Source organism: Nelumbo nucifera, chromosome 1 (assembly GCF_055504915.1).
Source record: "Nelumbo nucifera cultivar China Antique chromosome 1, China Antique-T2T, whole genome shotgun sequence".
Lineage (NCBI taxonomy): Eukaryota > Viridiplantae > Streptophyta > Magnoliopsida > Proteales > Nelumbonaceae > Nelumbo > Nelumbo nucifera.
In genome coordinates this window covers 115,520,012-115,541,287 of record NC_142649.1, presented here as the reverse complement: position 1 = coordinate 115,541,287, position 21,276 = coordinate 115,520,012, and the positions used below count along the sequence as shown (strand labels likewise).

The 21,276-nt window shown below is 37.9% G+C and overlaps 1 protein-coding gene across 1 annotated transcript in view; it reads right to left on the bottom strand.

Moving 5' to 3' along the window:
• Window positions 1-528: 528 nt before the first annotated feature.
• Window positions 529-21,276, bottom strand: part of LOC104601859 (uncharacterized) — a 36,353-nt gene continuing 15,605 nt past the window's right edge. Inside the window, exons 4-9 of the mRNA XM_010265350.3 lie at window positions 14,879-14,962; window positions 13,604-13,673; window positions 13,432-13,523; window positions 1,501-1,542; window positions 1,315-1,395; window positions 529-1,030 (exon numbers count right to left, since the gene is read on the bottom strand). Coding sequence (XP_010263652.1) covers window positions 959-1,030; window positions 1,315-1,395; window positions 1,501-1,542; window positions 13,432-13,523; window positions 13,604-13,673; window positions 14,879-14,962 — 441 coding nt within the window. The 3' untranslated portion in view covers window positions 529-958. The remainder of the gene's footprint in view (window positions 1,031-1,314; window positions 1,396-1,500; window positions 1,543-13,431; window positions 13,524-13,603; window positions 13,674-14,878; window positions 14,963-21,276) is intronic.

Here is a 21,276-nt window from a genome sequence, read left to right as displayed (position 1 = left end):
TTTGAAGTTGGTTCCATTTGGTTCTAGGTAGAACCAACTCGTTTACTCACCCTTACCCACCATGAGTATGACCAAACACACTGTAGGAGATTTGGTGAAACCATGAAAGACCTTATAGTGGTGACTGGTGAGCATGGTGTATATATTCTCCTGAATTCTGATGTCGAAAACCTATAGCATGTCAGGATGCAACATGGAATGAAAATGAATTTCATTGTGGTTTTTCACTGTACCTAAGCATGAGATACCATCCAAAGCAATGAACTAGTCTTTGTGGTTTATCCAAATATTCTGAAAAACCAGATGATTTTCTTCTATATGTATGATTTTATTTAAAATTCAAGTTTGCAGGCAATAATTTTAAGCTTTGTTCGAGCACACCAAGGAGATGATACACCCACATAGAAGAAAGCTGATTAGACAGGCCGAGAATCAATTAACATCTTATAAATTACCAGGGCACATGCATAAGCATATGCTATGCAGGTGTGCAAGAAGGTAAAGATACAAGGTCATTATATAATCACATTTTATTTTTATAACCTACATCAAAACCAAGGCAAGTATCCACTTTATAATAATATAGATAGGTGATGAGTTAAAACGGTCTCCCTGAACAAGAAGAGAAAAGGAAAAAGGAGAAATATTAGTGCATCTACCCTTTTACCTGAGGAGTGTAACATTGCTGAAAGTTGAACAAAAGATTAACATCTTCTATAATAATCTAGAGCCTGCCAAGATTCCATTCTGAATGAATACATTGGAAATTTAAGTAACAATCAAGCCCCTCACAGATGTTAAATAAACCAAAAGGAAGCATATTGCTCTCTTCAATGCTTGTAATCTTCAGTTTGGGGGCTTGATCCCAGCTTATATAGTGAGCAAAAGAAGAAAAGAACCATGTATTGCGCAACTCAGCCAAAGTAGAGATTCCTTGGTGCAATAACTGTTACTTCTGCTAGAAGACCTCCTTTATAAGTTTCTCCGTGAGAGACTTGGGGAGACCCATCACGCTGTCTGTGGTCCCTACCTGCACATTGTCATCAAATGACTTGAAAAATAGAGGAAATATACAATGATACCAAATAACAACACTATGAAAGTCATTCACCAATACATCAATCCATAAGGCTAGCTAGCCCTGTCTTTATTAGCACTGATAAATGCTCAGAAAATAGCCCACAAAAATCAGAATTCAGAATCATGACATCAGGAATTTCTTGAGCCAGAATGTATCTTTATTAATAAGCATGCTTTAATCAGTGCATATATTGTCCACAAGACAGGGATGCAAACAGAGAAAAGAAAACCAACCACTGCTTCAACAAAAGGCTGTGTCAATGGATGTTCAACTATCAGGCCTCCAGCAACATTGAGAACAAGCCCCTCCTCAATCTGAACTCAGAAGACCAACCAACCATCATAAAAACGAAAAATGGAAGGAAAAAAGAAGAGACAAGAACAAATAGCAGGATAAGATAAGCCATCTACAATTTTTACCAGGTTTTCAATGATCTCATTTGGTATGTCACGGAAATACACCTGCATAGCATGACCACATAATATTATTCCTTCAAAATGCATGCAAGTTGCAAGACTCACTCAAAAAATTTAGGAATGCGCAAATTCAACCTTGTCCAAACAGTCACAACAGTTTTATCAGGAAAAAGATTGTAAATTACAAAGTTGCAAGGTATCCACAGAATATTATTCCTTCAAAATGCATGTAAGACTCGAAAAATTTAGGAATGCGCAAATTCAACCTTGTCCAAACAGTCACAACAGTTTTATCAGGAAAAAGATTGTAAATTGCAAAGTTGCAAGGTATCAAACTTCTGGATGAAACTTTATTATTTATTTATTTTTTTTTTGAAAGAAGGTAAAGTATGATTATATTAATAACTGGTCTTTTGTACAACGAGAATCTGTACAAAAAAGGACCTCAAAAGAAGTCCACTATCAAAAAAGTATGATCAGAAGTAACATCTTTGAAATCAGAATGTATTGACAACCAGCTCCTAATGGCATCTATGGCTAAATTAATGGCCTCAGCTTCAGAAGAGGATTTCTTCTCAAACAGCCTTCTATTTCTTTCTGACCACACAGCCCATAGCACTGCTGGAGGGACAGAAGCCCAGCAAAGTCTCCCGTTTTTGCAAAGTGGAGAAATCTGCCATTCTTCCAAAAGAGCTTTAACTGATGCTGGCATGCACCAGTTCAGATTCAGGGATTTCAAAAAGTGGCTCCATACTGTAGTACTAAACTTACAATATAGGAAGAGATGTCCAACTGACTCCACCTCCTCATTACATAGACAGCACCTTATATCTGGAATGCTCATTCCTTTTTTTTTTTTATCAACATTTCCTAAGACAAACATCTCTACAAAGCTGCAACCCAAACAAAGAACTTAATTTTTGTAGGAGCTAGATTCCCCCAAATGGCCCAACTAGGAAAAGGAGATTCAGTCCTCCTCACTAGCTTATAATAGAAGGATTTAACTGTGAAAACTCCAATTTTGGTTCCTTTCCAGATTCGTGTGTCTTGGGGATGGAGATTTAGTTGCTGGTTTTGTAACAGAGAGAGAAGGTCAGCAACCTGCTGAATTTCCCAGTCATTGAAACTCCTCCTAAATGAGGGAGTCCAACACATGCTATTCTCCTTAAGTCTGAATGAGTCTGCCACTAAGGCTTCTTCGTCTAAGGCTATAAGTCAGGAAATATCTCCTTTAGGGGCCTCTGTCACCAATCCAGTGGTCTGACCAGAATTTCACTTTTCTTCCATCTCCCACTTTAAAACTGATGCAGTCGGAGAACTTTCTAGCTGCCTTACAAATTCCTTTCCATACTCCACAACCATAGGTTTGAGGGGGTGGTCCAGCATCCCACCCATTGTTCCTTAGGCCATACTTCTCCTCTATCACTTTTCTCCACAGAATATTTGGTTCAGTTGAGAATCTCCACAGACAACTTCCCAATAAAGCTATGTTGAACAACTTCAAATGTCTTAAGTGTTAACCCTAAACCACCTTGTGATTGAGGTTTGCAGATTTGATCCCAGCTCACTAAATGATACTTGTGAGTCTCTTTCCAGCCTTTCCAAAGAAAGTTTCTCATCTTTTTCTCCATTTCCTTTGCCACCTTCGATGGGATAGGAAAAAGGGTCATAAGGTAAGTTGGAAAACTAGCTAACATACTTTTGATTAGTGTGACCTTTCCACCTTTAGAGAGGTACCTTGACTTCCAAGTTGACAATTTTTTATCCATCCTTTTTAGAACTGTTCCCCAAATAGCTTTGGAAGTACATATAGTTCCAAGGGGCAGACCCAAGTAACTTGAGGGCAGACTTTCCACTTTGCATCCCAATAGATCAGCCAAATCATGAATATTAGGGACTTCCCCCACAGCTATTATTTCACTTTTTGTCAAATTCACCTTCAGGCCTGAAATAATCTCAAACCACAACAGTAGATATTTCAGGTTTATAATTTGATCCTCTGAAGCATTGCAGAAAAGGTGTGTATCATCTGCGTATTGTAACATGGGGATTTTGGTCCCATTGGGCCTTCAAAACCGTCTAGAAACTCCAAATCTGAAGCCCTTCCCACCAGTTTACTTAGGCCTTCCATCACAATTAGAAAAAGCAGGGGTGATAACAGGTCACCCTGTCTCAGCCCTCTTGGGCTTGTAAGTTTCCTTTTACTGACCCATTTATTATAAATGAAAACCTTGAGGTTGAGATACAGACTTTAATCCAGCTCCTCCATTTTGAACCAAAATGCATCCTATCCAGCATATAGTCTAAGAATGCCCAATTAACATGATCATAGGCTCTAAGTCAATTTTGCAAATCATCCCTTTCCTCCCACTTCTTAACCTGGAGTCAATTAATCCATTTGCAATAAGAACTCCATCATGAATTTGATTATTATGAACAAAGGCACCTTGGTGAGGTGAAATCGGAGATTCCATCACAGCTCTTAGCCTTGTTGCCAGTACTTTGGCTAGGATTTTGTATACACTATGGCCTGAAATCCTTCATCTCTTTAGCTCCGCTTTTCTTAGGGATCAGAGATAGGAAAGTGGCACTCAGACTTCTCTCTAAAGCAGTGGATTTATAAAACTCCTCCAAAACTTTCAACAGTTCTGTTTTAATTAGTTCTCAGAATTTCTTGTAGAAAAGGACAGTAAATCCATCTGGTCCAGGGGCCTTTTCCCCTTCCAAACTGTCAATAGCCTCCTTAACTTCTCTTTCCGAGAAAGGTTTTTCTAGATCCTTTGCCTGCTGATCCGTGAGGGTGTCAAACCGAATACCATTCAGCTTTGGTATTGACCTTTCTCGGAAGAATTCACATGCTTCAGCAATTTCTTGGCTTACCAAGAAGAATTCACATGCTTCAGCAATTTCTTTTTCTTGAGATAGTCTTATCTCCCACCTCTAGCTGGTTTATGGAATTTAGCCTTCTTCTAGCATTAGCTAACTTGTGAAAGAAAGCTGAATTGCTATCTCCTGCTTTTAGCCACATAGCCCTTGACCTTTGTCTCCATTTAATTTCATTTTGGTAAGCCAAGGATTGATAATCCTTCTTTGCCCCTGCCCTTCTCCTTCTCTTCTCCTCATCCAAAGGTCCAGTTTTCCCCCTTTGCATCCAAATCAGCAATTAATTTCAAGAAAAAGTCCTTTTTCTCCTCATCTTTCCTTGATCTTTCTTTCTGCCACTCTTTTAGTTTAGCTTTCAGCCACTGGAGTTTTTTAAAAAACACATGGTTGGCTGTGCCTTCGAAGGAACTTTCAGCCCACCATTGCTGGATATTGGAAACCAGCTCCTCTGATTCCAGCCAACAGTGTTCAAGTCTAAAGGGGGGTGAAAATTTTCTCAAACCACCTGTGTCTAATAGAAGTGGAATGTGGTCAGAAACAAATCTTGGAAGGGCTTCCAGCTTTGAGTTGGGGAAGGCATCTCCCCAATCAGTAGAGATCAAGAATCTGTCTAGTCTTACCAATGAAGGCCTATCTTGATTATTGGTCCAGGTATACCTAACTCCAGAGAGGGGCAAATTGATTAGCTCCCAATTTTGAATAAAATCCTTGAATAGACTCATGCCTTTGTTTCTCCTTTTACAGCCTTTCTTGCTTCTGGGTCTACTATGGCATTGAAATCCCCCCCTATCACCCAACTTCTGAATGAAACTGGAACGAACCTGGAAATATCATCATCATCATCCATGCCTTATCCCAACTATATGGGGTCAGCCACATGAATCCTGTTTCGCCAATCCATTCTATTTAAAGCCATATACATAGTACACTGTTAAATTATTATTGCTTAAATCATTTCTTACTACTTTCCATGTCCCTTTTGGTTTACACCGAGCTCTTCTAGCCTTTTCAATGTGTAACAAATCATCTCTCTCTCTCTCTCTCTCTCTCTCTCTCCCCCTATACCTTTCCTCCTTTAGATGATAACTTCTTGCATTTTTTGGAAAAGTTTAAAGAAAGGAGCCTAGTTTCTAAGGTCTTTTACACCAAATAGGCAATTATAATTAGGTGTCCTTTTTTACTTAGATTATAAGCCTTCTTGAAATTTCCAAATTTCAGTCTTCTTTCTCTAATACAATTTGACTTTCTCTTTTCTTGGTAACTTCTAACTTGGTCCACCCTTAGCCCCTCAACTCAAGCACAATCTCTAATGCAATTTGACTCTCAAGAATCAAAAATTTGAAATTTCAACTTCTCAACTTCAAGACATCACTCGAACTTGGCTCTCCCAACTCCCATCTTCTCATTCTCTCAACTCAAGCTCAAGTCTCAAGTCTCAACTTCTCAAGACTCAAGCAACAAGCATCACATTCAGTCATTCAAAGGTTAGTATTTTTTTATTTAATTTTTTTTTGAATTTAATGCATGTTACAAGTTGATATGTTTTATTTGTGTTTTGTTTAAGTTTAAGTTTTGAAAAAAATCCGGTTATTTATGATATATTTGCACAAAAAACTTCAGTTTTGTATGAAAAACCTAATCTATTTAAATATATATTTCGGTTTTAATTTAAATATATTTTATATTTAAAACTGTTTTTTTTTATCAATAACACTTTCATTAAATCATCAATAGAAGATTTACAAGAGGAAGACAAACACACTTATCTTCCAAGAGCAGCAAAGAACCTCAAGAAAAGGAAAAAAAGAAAGAAAAAACACTATAGTTACAGCTTAGCCCAAAACAGTGAATCCCTTTCTGCCCCTTGTTTAGCTAAACCGTCAGCTAAGGAATTAGCCGACCTTTTAACCCAACGTGTCTTAACTTCCATCTGCCGCACCAGCCACTTGAATTTCCTCCTCTCATTATTGTACTTCCATAAGCCATTGTGATCTTTAATCAGCCACCCTATCACCACCTCTGAATCCCCTTCAATTATGAGTTTCCTGATGTTCAACTCCTTAGCTTTCTGGACTCCTTCCATAACTGCAAAGATCTCAGCTCTAAGGGAATCACCCACTCTAATTGGGCCTGAGAACATGGCAGAAATGACCCCATTTTCATCCCTAAAAACACCCCCAATCCCCGATTGTCCCGAATTTCCCCTACTACACCCATCAAAGTTTAGTTTCACGAATCCACCAGGTGGAGGGGTCCAAGCCACACTCATTACTGACTTGGTATGTGTGCAAATTGCAATTTCACCCCACTTCTTCAACATGTCATCCACAGTGTAATCTGTGAAAAGCTCCAAAGATTTCAGCCACTGTACCGCCCTAATATGTATGATAGCCCTCAGATCTGCTGCTCCTCTCTGAGCTTCTGAGAATATCCTAGAGTTTCTTTCTTCCCAAAGTGTCCAACATACTGCAACCCTTAGTCCTCTCCACATTGTCCTTCCCCTTTTTATCTGCCACCTGAAAAAAGAAGGGGATAAAAGGCCCTGCAAGTCTGATGGGGGATTCCAGCTACATCCAAATAGGGAGAAAGCCCATTCCCAAATTGACCTCGCAAAATGGCAAGACACCAGTAGGTGAAAACCAGTCTCCCTATCCGCTTTACAAAGAACACACCACTGAGGTGACAAACAAGTATTGGGTCTCTTCTTTTGGAGTAGATCACCAGTGTTGATTCTTTCCAGATAGGCTTTCCAACAAAAACTACCAACCCTAGGAGGTATTGCTCTACACCAAACCTCATCAACAGGAAAAGGGGGGAAGGTAGGACTGGTGGACTGACTTAAGACTTTGAAGAAAGAAGCACAAGAAAAGATGTCGTTGGGGGTAGGTGTCCAAATTCTAGAATCCGCCCTAGTGGGGTCTAAGACAACGTTATCAAGAAGTGCAGTAAGGCTTGAAATACTGTCGAAGTCTAAGTCCCTCAAATCCCTTCTTAGACCCAAGTTCCACCCAATCCCAGAAGTGGAAGAGGATGGGGTGGTAAAAGACGAGATTGGCTCATTTTTCAAATCAGAAAGAGCATACAAAGAAGGAAACTGATCCTTTAGAGGGGCACTCCCCACCCAGGTTTGTTCCCAAAATTTTATGGAGTTACCAAAATTCAAATCATACATGATATTAGGGGAGAAAGCTGGTAGCAAGTCATGAATGGCTTTCCAAGGAGAATTGCTTGTGGTCCTAGCTTTGATTCCAGTGTCCCATCCATTATGCTCCAGCCCATGTATACTTGCCACTATTCTAGCCCATAGCTTTTCCTTCTCCATAGGGAATCTCCACAATCACTTTCCCAACAGAGTCATATTCCTTCTCCTAATACTCCCAAGCCCCAAACCACCATAGGTCTTACTCCTACAAACTATCTCCCAGCAAGAGAGAGGTAGTTATTTTTCCAGGAAACCAGTCTTTTTTCAAATCTTTCCACCACCGGGTTCCAAAAGCTCTCTCATGGAATTATCACCTAAAGGCAACCCTAAGTAGTTCAAAGGCCACCCCGAGACTTCACACCCTAGCACTTCAGCACTCTCCCTTATCTCTCCCTCCTCCAAATTCACCCCCACTACACAGCTTTTCCCAAGGTTATCCTTCAAGTTAGACATTTGCTCAAACAGTTGTATCACTGACTTCAAGTTCCTGATAAAGCTCACATTACAGCCTTCACAAAACAGAATCGTGTCATCAGCAAACTACAAGTGAGTGAAAGGGGTTTCCACCCTCCCAACTCTCCAGCCTCTAAAGAGCCCCTAGAATCTACTCTGTGAATCAGTTTCCCCAAAACCTCCGCAATTATATATTTCTAAAAAATATATATTCTGAAATATATCAGATATATATTTTTGTTTAAATATATATATTTCAGTTTTAAATATATTTCCAGAAAATATATTTTGAAATATTATATATAATGTGTTTTTCCGAAATATATATATTTCAGTTTATATAATATGTATATTTCCAATATATAAAGATGAATTATAGTAATATATCTGAAATATATATATTAAAACTGAAATATAGTAATATATATCTGAAATATATAATAAAGCTGAGATATATATATATTTCCATAAATATATATCTGATATATTTCGGAATATATTTTTCATATATATATTTGAAATGTAGTAATAGATATTTATAGTAATTTCATAATTTGCACAAAAACTATATTTCCACAAATATATATCTGAAATATATCAGATATATAATATCAGAAATAATCATTATAAATTTATAATGGTATTTTGTTACATTAGGGATGTTCATCTTGAGAAACAAAATAATCATTATAAATTTATAATGGTATTTTGTTTTCAGGTGGATCCTAAAAGAAGTGAAAATGTGCATAGAGTTGATGAAGTTGAAGATCCAGTAGCAATCGGCTCAGAGCAACAAGATTCTGAGGTTGCAAATCCGGTAAAAAATCCCCATGCTCCTCGTAAAATTACTAGGACACAACCCACTAAACAAAACAAAAGGCAAGGTTCTAGATTAAAATCAGAAATTTGAGATCATTTCATTAAAATGGAGGATAAGGATGAACCTAGGGCTGCATGTAACTATTGTGGCAAAGACTACGCATGTGACACAAAAAATCATAACACTAGTAACATGTGGAGTCATTTGCAGCAACAGTGCATGAAATATCCCTATAGGGTTGATAAAAGGCAAAAGACATTGTCTTTTGAGCCTAAAAATGAAGGAGAAGATGGTCTCACTACTGGTAAGCTAAAAGCAGTGACCCTTAGTGTTGAGGAAGCTAGAAAGGAGCTTGCTAAAATGGTTATAATTGATGAATTGCCTTTTACGATTGTGGAGGGGGAAGGATTTAAAAACTACTCTCAAGCTTTGCAACCTAAGTTTACAGTCCCATCTCGTATCACAGTTTCTAGAGATTGCATGAAATTTTTCTTGAGGAGAAGAGGAAACTACAAAAAGTAATGAAAAATCAACATATGTCTTACCACTAGTACTTGGTCATCAATCCAAAATTTAAATTATATGTGCTTGACAGCACATTGGATTGATAGTGAATGGAACTTGAACAAAAAAATTTTAAACTTTTGTCAAGTTCCTAATTACACGGGAGAAACAATTGGTAAGACTATTGAGGATTGCTTGCTAGAATGGGGCATTGATGGAATTTTTACAATTACTGTTGATAATGCAAGTTCTAATGATGGTGCAATTAGATATTTAAAAAGAAGAACTAGGGATTGGAAAGACACCATCTTAGAACATGAATTCATGCATTTAAGATGTTCAGCTCGTATTGTGAATTTGATAGTGAAAGAAGGATTGGAAGACTTACATGAGTCTATTCTCAAAATCCAAAATGAAATAAGATATGTGAGATCATCTCCATCTAGGTTTCAAACTTTCAAAAGGTGTGTTGAGAAGGAGAAAATAGAAAATAAGAATCTTGTATGTCTTGATGTTGAGGCTAGGTGGAATTCTACCTATTTGATGTTGGAAGTTGCTGAAAATTTGAAAGAGCTTTTGATCGGCTAGGTGAGGATGACCCAAGATATCTCTTATACTTTGAAGGCGATGATGAGGATGAAAATGAGGAGAGTGGAGGTGGGAATAGGAGAGGAAAAGGGAGAGGGAATAAGCATATTGGGCCTCCTAATTATGATGATTGGGACAACGCTAGATGTTTTGTGAAATTCCTAAAGCTTTTCTATAATGTAACATTGTGGTTTTCGGGATCTCTTTATGTCACATCGAATGCATTTTTTCATGAACTCGTGGCATTGCAAACTAGGTTGGTTCGTTTGTCTAGAAGTGGAGACAATCTCTTGAGTTCTATGGCAGAGAGCATGAAACGAAAGTTTGATAAATATTGGGAGAACCTTGAAAATCTGAATTTCTTGTTATATGTTGCCATTGTTTTGGATCCTTGTTACAAATTAAAATATGTGAAATTTTGTTTTGGTCAAATATAAGATAGTTTGAGGGCTAGAGAGATGACCGAGAGAGTAGAGGCAACTCTTAATCGTTTATATTACCATTATCATGATCATGAATGCAATTCAAATCTTAATGCTGGACATGAAGCATCAAGTTCAAGTAAAGCTTCTAATGAGATGGATTTTGATGATAATGAAGAGGATACATGGAAATTCTTAGCATCTCAATTTGCAAAACACTTAGAAAGTGAAAAAATGTAGAAAGTAAATCTAAGGTTGCAAGGTATTTGTTAGAGAGTTGTGAAAAGCCAAGTGATTCATTTAACATTTTGATTTGGTGGAAAATGAATTCTCAAAAGTATCCTATACTTTCTCAAATAGCAAGAGATGTCTTGGTCATGCCAATTTCTACAATTGCTTCTAAATCGGCATTCAGCACAAGTGGGTGTTTACTTGATCCATTTAGGAGTTCACTATCTCCAAAAATGGTGGAGGCTCATATATGTGGTCAAGATTGGTTACGGTCCAAACCAATCCCAATTGATGTTTGATAAGCTATGGATGAAGTGGAAAAATATGAAGAAATTGCATTAGGTAATATTTGTTATCTTGTGAATAAACTTTCATGATATTATTTATAACATATAATTTTTTGGGTTACATACTAATATTTGTTTCTTTGTTTTAGAATTCTCAAGAACAACGGAACAAGTGTAATTAAGTGATGATGATTGATGTTTTGGTAAGACTTAATAATCTTTACAAGTGTAATTATTTTTTCTACAATTTAAATTTTCATTTTCCAAGTAATGTGACAATCTAAAACAAACTTTTCTTGTTTGTGGACACCTATATATCTCTCATCTCTATTCTCTAGAGTGTAAGTGGACACCTATATATCTCTCATCTCTATAGTGTAAGTGGACACCGGTTGGCAAAACGACTAGTGCAATGCTCTGGAGTCTGGAATCTAATGCTCAAATTTGGCTACACACCAGTTACCCTCCACAAAACTCGGTGGAAATTGGAATTGAAACAAGGCACTACACTACACTACACTACTCGTACAATGGATTTTGATCGAGTTCCATCCAAACTTTAGACTTTGAATTTTGTGACATCTTTACTTGAATTTCAACCAATGCAAGGGTTGAAAGAAAGATAGAGTTTCAACCGATCCAAAGGCTCCATTTCTTTTCATTAATTAAAGGAAATCAAATATTTTTCTTAAAGTTTTGGGTTTAACAATAAAAAGGGTTAAAAGAAAGATAGAGTTTTATATGGAACCCTTCACTACCGAGTTCATCAGTAGGTATGTTGTAAACATTAAAGATGACCCATTAGCGAATAAAAAAAGAGTACATGAATAAATGTTTGCCGTAAATTTCACCATTACTTATCTACAGTAGCAGGGAGCATCTTCTTAGCTTTTGTTGGAGCCAGCCGGCTTTGATAGTTTGATCCATCTATTACATAGTTTCCTACAGATTGAAAACTTGATCCAACAAATAGTACTCTGCTCCCTCCACAAAATCTGGATCCATGGATGGGCCACAAAACATTCCACCCCATTGGGGGAAGTATATCAAAGTAATTGGAAGAGTACAGACAAGCATCATGAGACCCATTAAGGAAATGTCGGTTTCCTTTGGAAACGTAGAGCCAGAAAAGAACAACAACCGAGTCACCACTACGTAGAGCTGAAACCGACCCAAACCGACTAGGCCGGTTTTGCTTAACACAGGGTCGGTTTCGGTTTCATTTTCAGGTAACCCGACCAAGTCAAGTCGGTTGGAAAAACATCAGTAAACCGACCCAACCCGACCCGTGAACAGCCCTAATATCTTTTCTAGTTTTTCCACTCATCCATCTTAGCATTCACATTTCTGCCATATGCAATTGCTGGACATGTTGTTTCTTGACTGCCTAACACTTTGCTCCATACAACATAGCTGGCCTTACAACTGTTTTATAGAAATTTCCTTTTAATCTAAGTGGTATTCGCCTATCACATAAAAGCCCAGATGCACCCCTCCATTTTGCCCATCCTGCTCTAATTCTTTGGGTGATATCCTCCTCAATCTCTCCCTTGTTATGAATTATTGAACCAAGGTAACAGAAATGGTCATATTGAGTTATCTCTTGGTCTTCAATCCCAAGTGTATCTTGATTTCACTCCTATTATTACTAAATTTACATGTCACATACTCTTTTTTAGTCCTACTTATTTTAAAACCTCTTGTTTCTAAGGCATTTGTCCATAAACTTAATTTTGCATTTACGCTTTCATTAGTTGCATCAATTAAAATAATGTCATCTGCAAACAACATGCACCATGGAACTTCCCCCCTGAATATGTTTAGTAGCAAAGTAGCACAAAGCAACTATCTTAATTTCTAAACAAACCTTGGATAATCATGAGATCAGAATTTCTTTCCTCTTTGGCAATATTATCCTTGTGAGGTTCACAAGATGCATATATTAAAAATGTCAGTAACCACCAATTCCTTGATGGTTAGATCCCATCAAGGTCTCCTGTGCCAAATACTAACCTGATTAAATGGGCGTATAATGACCTTTTGTGAAGGGAATAGTATTCTTCTAAACATGTAATAAAATTGGCAAAATGATCAAACAGCCACAATCATCAGATGTAGTTGAACCTTATACTTGGACTTCTTGTAGATGGGATGCTTTTAGGCTGGAGTTTTAGAATACAATATTGTAAACAATCAATGCCAGCTAGTAATGATCTTTCTAATTTGGTTTCTAGTTATAAATGTTTGATGTTAGGGTGTTTCCTCAAGCTCCTTTAATTTTATATAAAGTTTTCCTTTTATTTTATCAGCAGAAAATCTTATCCAGAAACATCAAGCCTGTATATTTTGTAGTTCCAAAGGTTATAGTTAGATAAATTTAACTCTCTACATTGGTTGTCAGAAAATAGGAAAAAATGTTCTCAGTTGAACAAAATCAATCCAACATTACCTCAATGCAGTTGAAATACAACTTTTTAGATAACCATATGTGCTAGGAGTGATATAGAAAAGATACTGCAATAAAGATGGATGAGAAAGCATTACCTCTGCTTTATCCCATGCTCCTCTTCTGGTTCCAGTCTTAAGGTTGGTAACAAGGACAGATCCCACTGTTACAGCATTCCCACCAGAATAGCCTGCAATTCATGTAAGACAACCATATCTAGATAAGCTGTGTTACAAGAACATATGGATCAAGGAAAATTACTAAGCAAACCTCTGATGAATTGGCGTGCTTCTTCCTTGTTGGATGGCTTTTCTCTGATTTTACCTTCAATAACTACCACCTCCAAATCATTTAAGTATACAAGTAAGATATAGTTTCAATATGTGTCATTTCCAACAAAATAGAGAAGTAAAAGATAACATCCTCTAAATTATTTATAAGCAACATATTTCATTAATATTAGGCCATCTATGATTCATCAACATCATCCAAGCCTTACCCAAACTATATGGGGTCAGCTAATTAGGCCATCTATGATTAAGGATACTGAAAGAAAGAAGGCAATCTCAAGCAGACCTAGCATAGAACAACAGAAGGATCAGGTTTGGACCTGGATATACCTGTATCTGAACTTGATCCTATTAATATTTGGATTTGAATGAAATTTTATCTGTTAGATTCAGAATGGACTCAGATAGAATTCAGATAATATAAAAATCATTTCTATGAAAATTGAACCTATAATCCATTGGATAAAACAACTAGACCAAGTTTTCTAATAAATAGATGCTGGTTTCCTATGAGTATATAAATATATGTCATAATATTGTTGGATTTGGATCTATTAGAATGGATTGGGGTGGATACTTTTTACAGCCCTAACATGCAGATTGCAGACATGAGACATCCATCATCCATAAAATTACATGGTAGGTGAAACACTTAAGATAAAATCATTGTTTCTCCATTGCACACAATCTACTATCCATGAGTTCTTGAGGAGATTACTTTAGGGGATAAAGCCATCTCAAATCAATCAAGTGATATATATATATACTGCAATGGCCTGAATCTACACCAAGATGTATAGTACAGGCAGGCAGGGCAGCTTTTCTCCATCTCTTATTTCAATGTAAATATGCTTCAAGACACAATGTCAAGAATTCAAGATACTTTATTGTATAATTAGTAGTTATAACTGCAACACACTATTGTCCTTGTCTTCCACAACCAACAATGAAGCAAAATATGTGGGCACTTAAATAGCATGTTGGAGATAAAACCCAACTATCACTAATGCCAAAAACCAATATAAGCACATATAGTTGAAAGCAACAATATTACATCATATGAACCATGGAATGCTTAGGATCAGACCCCATTTTTTTCTGTTGCCAAAAACCAAATGAGAACAAGGTTACGAGCACCATATTACATCCAACAAAATTCCATGAAGTGAATCATTTTATCATGTCAGTGATTATGTGCAACATGGCATTAGACAATTTGTCGGATTGAGGAAATAAAGAAGGAATTGAGTTATACTTGATCTGCGGTAATTAGAAGTGTTGGGACAGCGTCTTTGTCTTTGCAATCAGTGTTTTGGAGCGTTGAAATGATAGCATCTGCCTGAGAAGAAATTTCCATTCAAGTGAGATAAGTGATCTGAAAACTTTCCTCCACTATTCCTAATTCCCAAACTAGCAGAACGGACATAGAAATCATAATCTTCTTTTTCAGAGAAACAAACAGAAAATACATACTGGAAAAAGTGTAATGGATCAAATCATTAAGCATGTTAGAAAATGGGAGTTTAATGCCAGCCAAAATTCACTAATATCTAATTACTATTTCACTGTTATTTCTAAATAGGCATGTAATCCATGTTTTGGGATGATAAAAAAACTAAGGTTGAATATAAGGTGAACCTAACAGTGCAAACAGAGGGGAAACATATTGAGTGCACCTTTAGTAAAAATATGAGTAGAAATGAGGACATAGTAAACTTAAGTAATTAGGCTTTCTTTTCATAAACTCACAGTATTTCTGAAAACATTATCATTTCAAATTTTTACATTGAAATAGAGAACTCTGTAGTCGAATAGGACTACAATCAGTCCTAGGTTTAATGTCCAATTAACAAAGAAAGATTGAGAAAAGAGAAGAAGAAAAGAGAAGAGAAGAGGAGAAGAAGAGTTCGAAGAAGAGATTTAGAAAAGGGAGAGACAATTAACTGCCGTCCCACTCTTACAATTTATATTAATTCTCAAATAAAAGTAAAAGGGCTGAATTACCCTTACTGCTTACATGGCAAAAAGTAAAAGAAACTAATAATTATAAACTGAAATAACTACCAACTAACAACTGAAATAAATAATTGCTAACTACAGTCATACGAGTACAGTACAGTGGGAACCACATCAGTGTTCTCTACACTTCCCCTCAAGTTGGGAATAGATGTCTATCATTCTCAACTTGCATAGATCTGCTTCTAACTTCTTCTTTGAAACAGTCTTGGTGAGAAGGTCTGCAAGTTGCATGTTGGAGGTGATATATGGAAGGCATACTTCTTGAGATGCAACCTTTTTCTCTAATAAAATGTCGGTTTACTTCAATATGCTTAGTTCTGTCATGTTGTACCGGATTATAGACTATATTAATAGCAGCCTGATTACCACAGTACAACATTAGGGATTTCTCATAGGCAATACCCAACTCCTCAAAAAGTGATTTCAACCATAGTATTTCAGCCACACCATTTGCCATGGACCTATATTCAGCTTCAGCACTAGAACGAGAAACAACATTTTGTTTGTTTCTTTACTCCTCCAAGAGACAAGATTACCTCCTACAAAAGCATAATATCCAAAGGTAGACATTATATCATCAACACACCCAGCCCAATCAGCATCTGTGTAAACTGAAGGGATGAGAGATCCATCACATAGATGGCCGAACCCTGCAGGAAGGTAGGGCGAAATTTCAAAAATTTCTCTCTCTCCCATCTGGGAATCGCATTCCCTATTTTAGAAAACTGCATTTTCAATGATCAATCTTGAACCAAAACCGGACCAAATCTGAAACCAAAGGGATGATAGGGATATACCTGATACGAAGTAGCAGTAACTCCCAATGAAGGTGTTCACGCCCAAAGAGAAAACCAAAACCCGCTTCCACTGAAGATGACACAGTGTGTAGTGAAACAGGATCAGTAGGACAGCTCTTCAACAAGAACCGAATTCTTCAGCAAGAATGGAGTAGAGGGCTAATGAGAACGACACCAGATTGCTTCTTCTACCAAGAAGCAATATCAAGAGCAATTCTTGATCACTCCCACAAGTGGAGATCGAACTGGGTAAGGGCGGCAAGAACAGGGGAGAACTCTGCAGATTGCTGTTTTTTGGTATAACTGAGGAATTCACCCCCTTTATTTATAGCCTTCTCAGGATCAGCCTCCTAATCCAATTAGGAGATAGTTCCTTAATCCAAATATGATATTTGGATCTAGACTCTTGAATGGATAAGACTTATTTTATCCTTCAACTAATCCTAATCAGATTATAAATCCTATCTTGCCTCCTTTTAATTAACTAACTTAAGCCCAGTTCGAATTGGTCTTTAAGCCCATTAAGTTTATGTGCTCACTTAACCTCTTAACCTGTTGCTCAGTTAGCTCTCTTTGTATGGCGTAGGACCCAAATATTGATCTACACATCAGCCACATGGGTTCAGCCCAACCTTTGTTACAAGGTCTGGCCCAATTCATTGTAGGAGATAGTAAACCCCTGAGTCCATCACTATGGGCTCTTAATGGGCCCAACATTTACACTAAATGGTCATTGGGTCCAGCCACCTTATGAAAACCCAATGACTGTGGGCAAATGCAAGATTAGCCCATTAGGCATTACCCTCAGTGGTCTTACACTTAACCTCTCAATCCATAATGATCAAACACTGTCCAACAAGAGAAAACCTCTCCCTTGGCTGCAAAGAACAGTGTTGCACTCTCTACTCACATAGATCCCGGGAATTAAAACCTTGTGCAAACATTTTGAAACCATAATATATATATGTATATCTCTATATAAATATATTTTGCAAAAACAAATTTCAACGGTTGAAATCAACTACCGGCAGTTCAGGTTTCCATCAGAGAGAGTGCATCCCTGATCATTCACTTTGTCCAACAAAGGGGTTGATCCTGTCAATATGATCACCCACTCAGATGAATTCTCGGACTGTCCCAACATACTCAGGTTTTGACCCCCTCTAAGGATCTCACTGATTGGCATATCAAAGACAGCCCGATCCGACACCTAGTGCAGTACCATAATCGAGTCTAGGGGTCAGGTGCAACATTCCAATTTTGCCCATCTATCTCCAAGGTCCAGGGCAATACTAGAATTTTGGTCCGGTTCAGAGTTTCAAGAAAACCCACACTGCATGTACCTTAGTTCTCACCCTAACAGCCGAGACAAGCCACCCCAACCAACTTGGCGGCACATCAATGTCAGCCTTGACAGGATAAATCTCCCCAGATATATCCGACGGCTATGAAGATTCTAAACTAACACGAGTCTCATAAGTGTCCAGTTTAAGGGTATTACACAGAAACACAACAAAACACATGAATCAATTATGTACTTTTATTCATTTACAATAAATGTCATCAAGTACATCAATCTGATTGGAGCTAAGGGCATACACTGTCTAACATAAACTTCTATCTTCATGTGATTATTATCCTTAAATAGTACACCTCTGCCTAGACACCTCTTCAAATATGCCAATATCCTCTCAACTGCAAATAGGTGAGTAGTTCTAGGAGAGTACATATACTGACTAACAACACTAACTGCATAGTTGATGTCCAGTCGTGTGAGACAAAGATAGAGGAGTTTTCCAACTAACCGTTGGAACATAGCTTTATCTTCAAGAGGCTCTCCACCTTCCACACTGATCCTGTGATTCTGTTCAATAGGTGTGTCAGTAAGCTTAACACCCAACTTTCCTGTTTCCTCCAACAAATCAATAACATACTTCCTCTGAGAAACAAAAGTCCCATGCTTGGACCAAGCTACCTCAAAACCCAAGAAGTATCGTAGCTCTTCCTGGTCTTTTACCTTAAACTCTTGATGAAGAAGTTGCTTAAGAGACACAATCTCACTGTTATCACTCCCTGTCACTACAATATCATCCACATATACAGCAAGCAAGGTTAGGGAAGAATCCACTTTCTTAATAAACAAAGTGTGGTCTGACTGAGCCTACACATAGCCAAACTTTTCAAGAGCTTGTCTGAATCTATCAAACCAAGCTCCGAGGGACTGTTTTAGTCCGTACTAGGCTTTATTCAACCGGCAAACCTTCTTTCCTATCTTTGTACTATAAAATCCAGAAGGCAACTGCATGTAAACTTCTTCTTGCAAGTCTATTAAGGAAGGCATTTTTAGCATCCATCTGAAACAAAGGCTAGGAGTAATTGGCTGCAAGAGATAATAAAACTCTGATAGTGGTCATCTTTGCTACTGGTGCAAAAGTCTCCAAATAGTCTATACCATATGTCTAAGTAAATCCCTTTGCAACTAATCAGGCCTTGTACCTTTCAATGGAACCATCAGCATTATGCTTCACAGTAAACACCCATCTACATCCAACCGATTTCTTCTCTTTAAGTTGATCAACTAGCTCCCATGTATTGTTTCTCAAAAGGGCATCCATTTCTACCTTCATTGCATCCTTCCACTCAAGAACTAACAAGGCTTCCTCCACTGTTCTGAGAATGGGAATATCAGCAATGGATGCAAGAAAGGACTTGTAAGAGGGAGACAAATGACCACAAGACAAGAATTATGAAATACAGTGGATCGTGGATGAGGCGCAATGGTGTTTGCCTTTACGGACTGCAATGGGGAGGTCAAGATCATCCAAAGGAGGTGAGGGCTCAACAAAAGGTGGTGAAGGCTCAACAGTGGAAGGTATCTCATCTGTAATAGAAGATGAACTGTGGCACCTGGACTACTGATGACCGAAATCAACCTGCCTCCACCATCTGTGATAGACTCTCAAATCTCGACACCTCTGACAACCTTCCCCATTACATCCCTCTTCACTCAATGGGACAGGTAAAGGAACTTCTGATGTGGTAACCCCAACCTCACTACTCTCCCCCTGAGAAGAAACCTTGGGATAATAAGATACATCCTCAAAGAAAGTGACATCATAGAGACAAATCTCTTTCCAAAAGTAGGTTCATAGCAACAATATCCCTTTTGAGTTTGTGCATAACCAAGGAAAATACATTTTGAGGCTTTATGATCAAATTTGGAATAGTGAGGGCTGTTGTGAAACTTATTTTGGTATGCTGTTAGTATGCTGTCAGCTAGTTCCTTTTCTTCTTTTTTGTTATTTGTTCATTATTATGAATTGCCACCAAGGGCATTCTTGTAATTACTGGTCTTATTATGTTAAGAGTATAAATAAGAAGCTGGTAGCCGACCAGCCCTTTTTGTCTTTGGTTCTCAATCGAACCTCTCTTCTCTTCTCTCTCTCTCTTCTCTCTCTCTCTCTTCTCTCTCTCTCTTTTCTTCTCTTCTCAATCGAACACATGGTATCAGAGCAATAATTCTGGGGCTTGATTTTTTTTTTCTCATCTGAATCTCAATCCTCTTTTTTTCCTCTCTCTTGATCTCTTGGACATGGAAGACCAAGAACTCTAATCGGATTGACCAAACTTCTTGTGGTTGTTGTTCTTTGGGTTCCTCCTTGGTCATAACACCAAGGAAACCTTAATAGAAGAGGGGCGATGCTGGAATGACCCTCCTTTCTTAGTTCACTGCTGTGGAAAGCATTTTCTGGATTTTCCGATGCTGTGAAAAAAATGGGTTCTTTTTCTTGATCTCTTGCACCTTCGTACAAGTGCTGGACAGGGGTATGTGCCCCCTTTTTTCTCTGTGGTCCATGCTGTGAAGAGCTGTGAATGCCGTGGTTTTGAGGTTTACATCTCCATGTTGGACAGGGGTATGTGTTTCCTTTTTTTATCATGTGCTGTTGTCGAACTGTTGGTAGGCCTTGTTAATGACTCCTTGTGGCTGAACTATTGCTGCTAATGGACTGTTTTCAGTAGCCTGTTAGTAGACTAGTGGTTGGACTGATTACTTGGCTATTCTAAGGGCCGACATATTGCTGAACTGTTTCAGCAGTATTTTTTTCTCTTTCCGGAAGTAGAAATTCTTAGGAGTTTAGCATTCTGTTTGCATGGGATCTGGTCTGGTATATTTGTGATCCTTTTTTATTCTCAATGGCAAATTATGATTCAGCATCTTCTGGAGTTACACCAACTCGTAGTACAGCTGGTATGGAGGGTGAAAACATGATGTTTCCCATGCCAATTACCCCTTTAAATGGCCTGAACTACCTGGAGTGGGCTAAAAGTGTGAAACTTTATGTAACAAGGGGAAAAGCTGGTTACATAAATGGCAGAGTGAAAGAACCCAAATGTGAGGCAGCTGAACATGATAGGTGAGACCAAGAAAACAGTATGGTGATGTCTTGGCTCCTTGTAGCCATGGAACCCGAGGTGAAGAAGAATTTTATGTGGGCAGACACCGCTAGTGAGATTTGGGAACAAGCCAAAACCACCTATTCTGAACAAAGGCATTATGCCAAAATTTACCAGTTGCAAGCTGAATCCTCAACCTGTAAACAGGGAAATTGTAGTTTGTTTGCCTATTATTTGGCCCTTACTTCCGTATGGAAAGAATTGGATCACTATCAAGCTATAGAGTGGAAACATGATGATGATGCTAAGGCCTATAAGAAGTTGGTTTCTCAGCAGCGGGTGTTTGCTTTCTTGTTGGGACTGAACCCTGCTTATGAACCCTTGAGAGTTCAGATCTTCGGAAGCAAAGAGTTGCCTTCGGTTCAAGAGGTATATGCCCTTG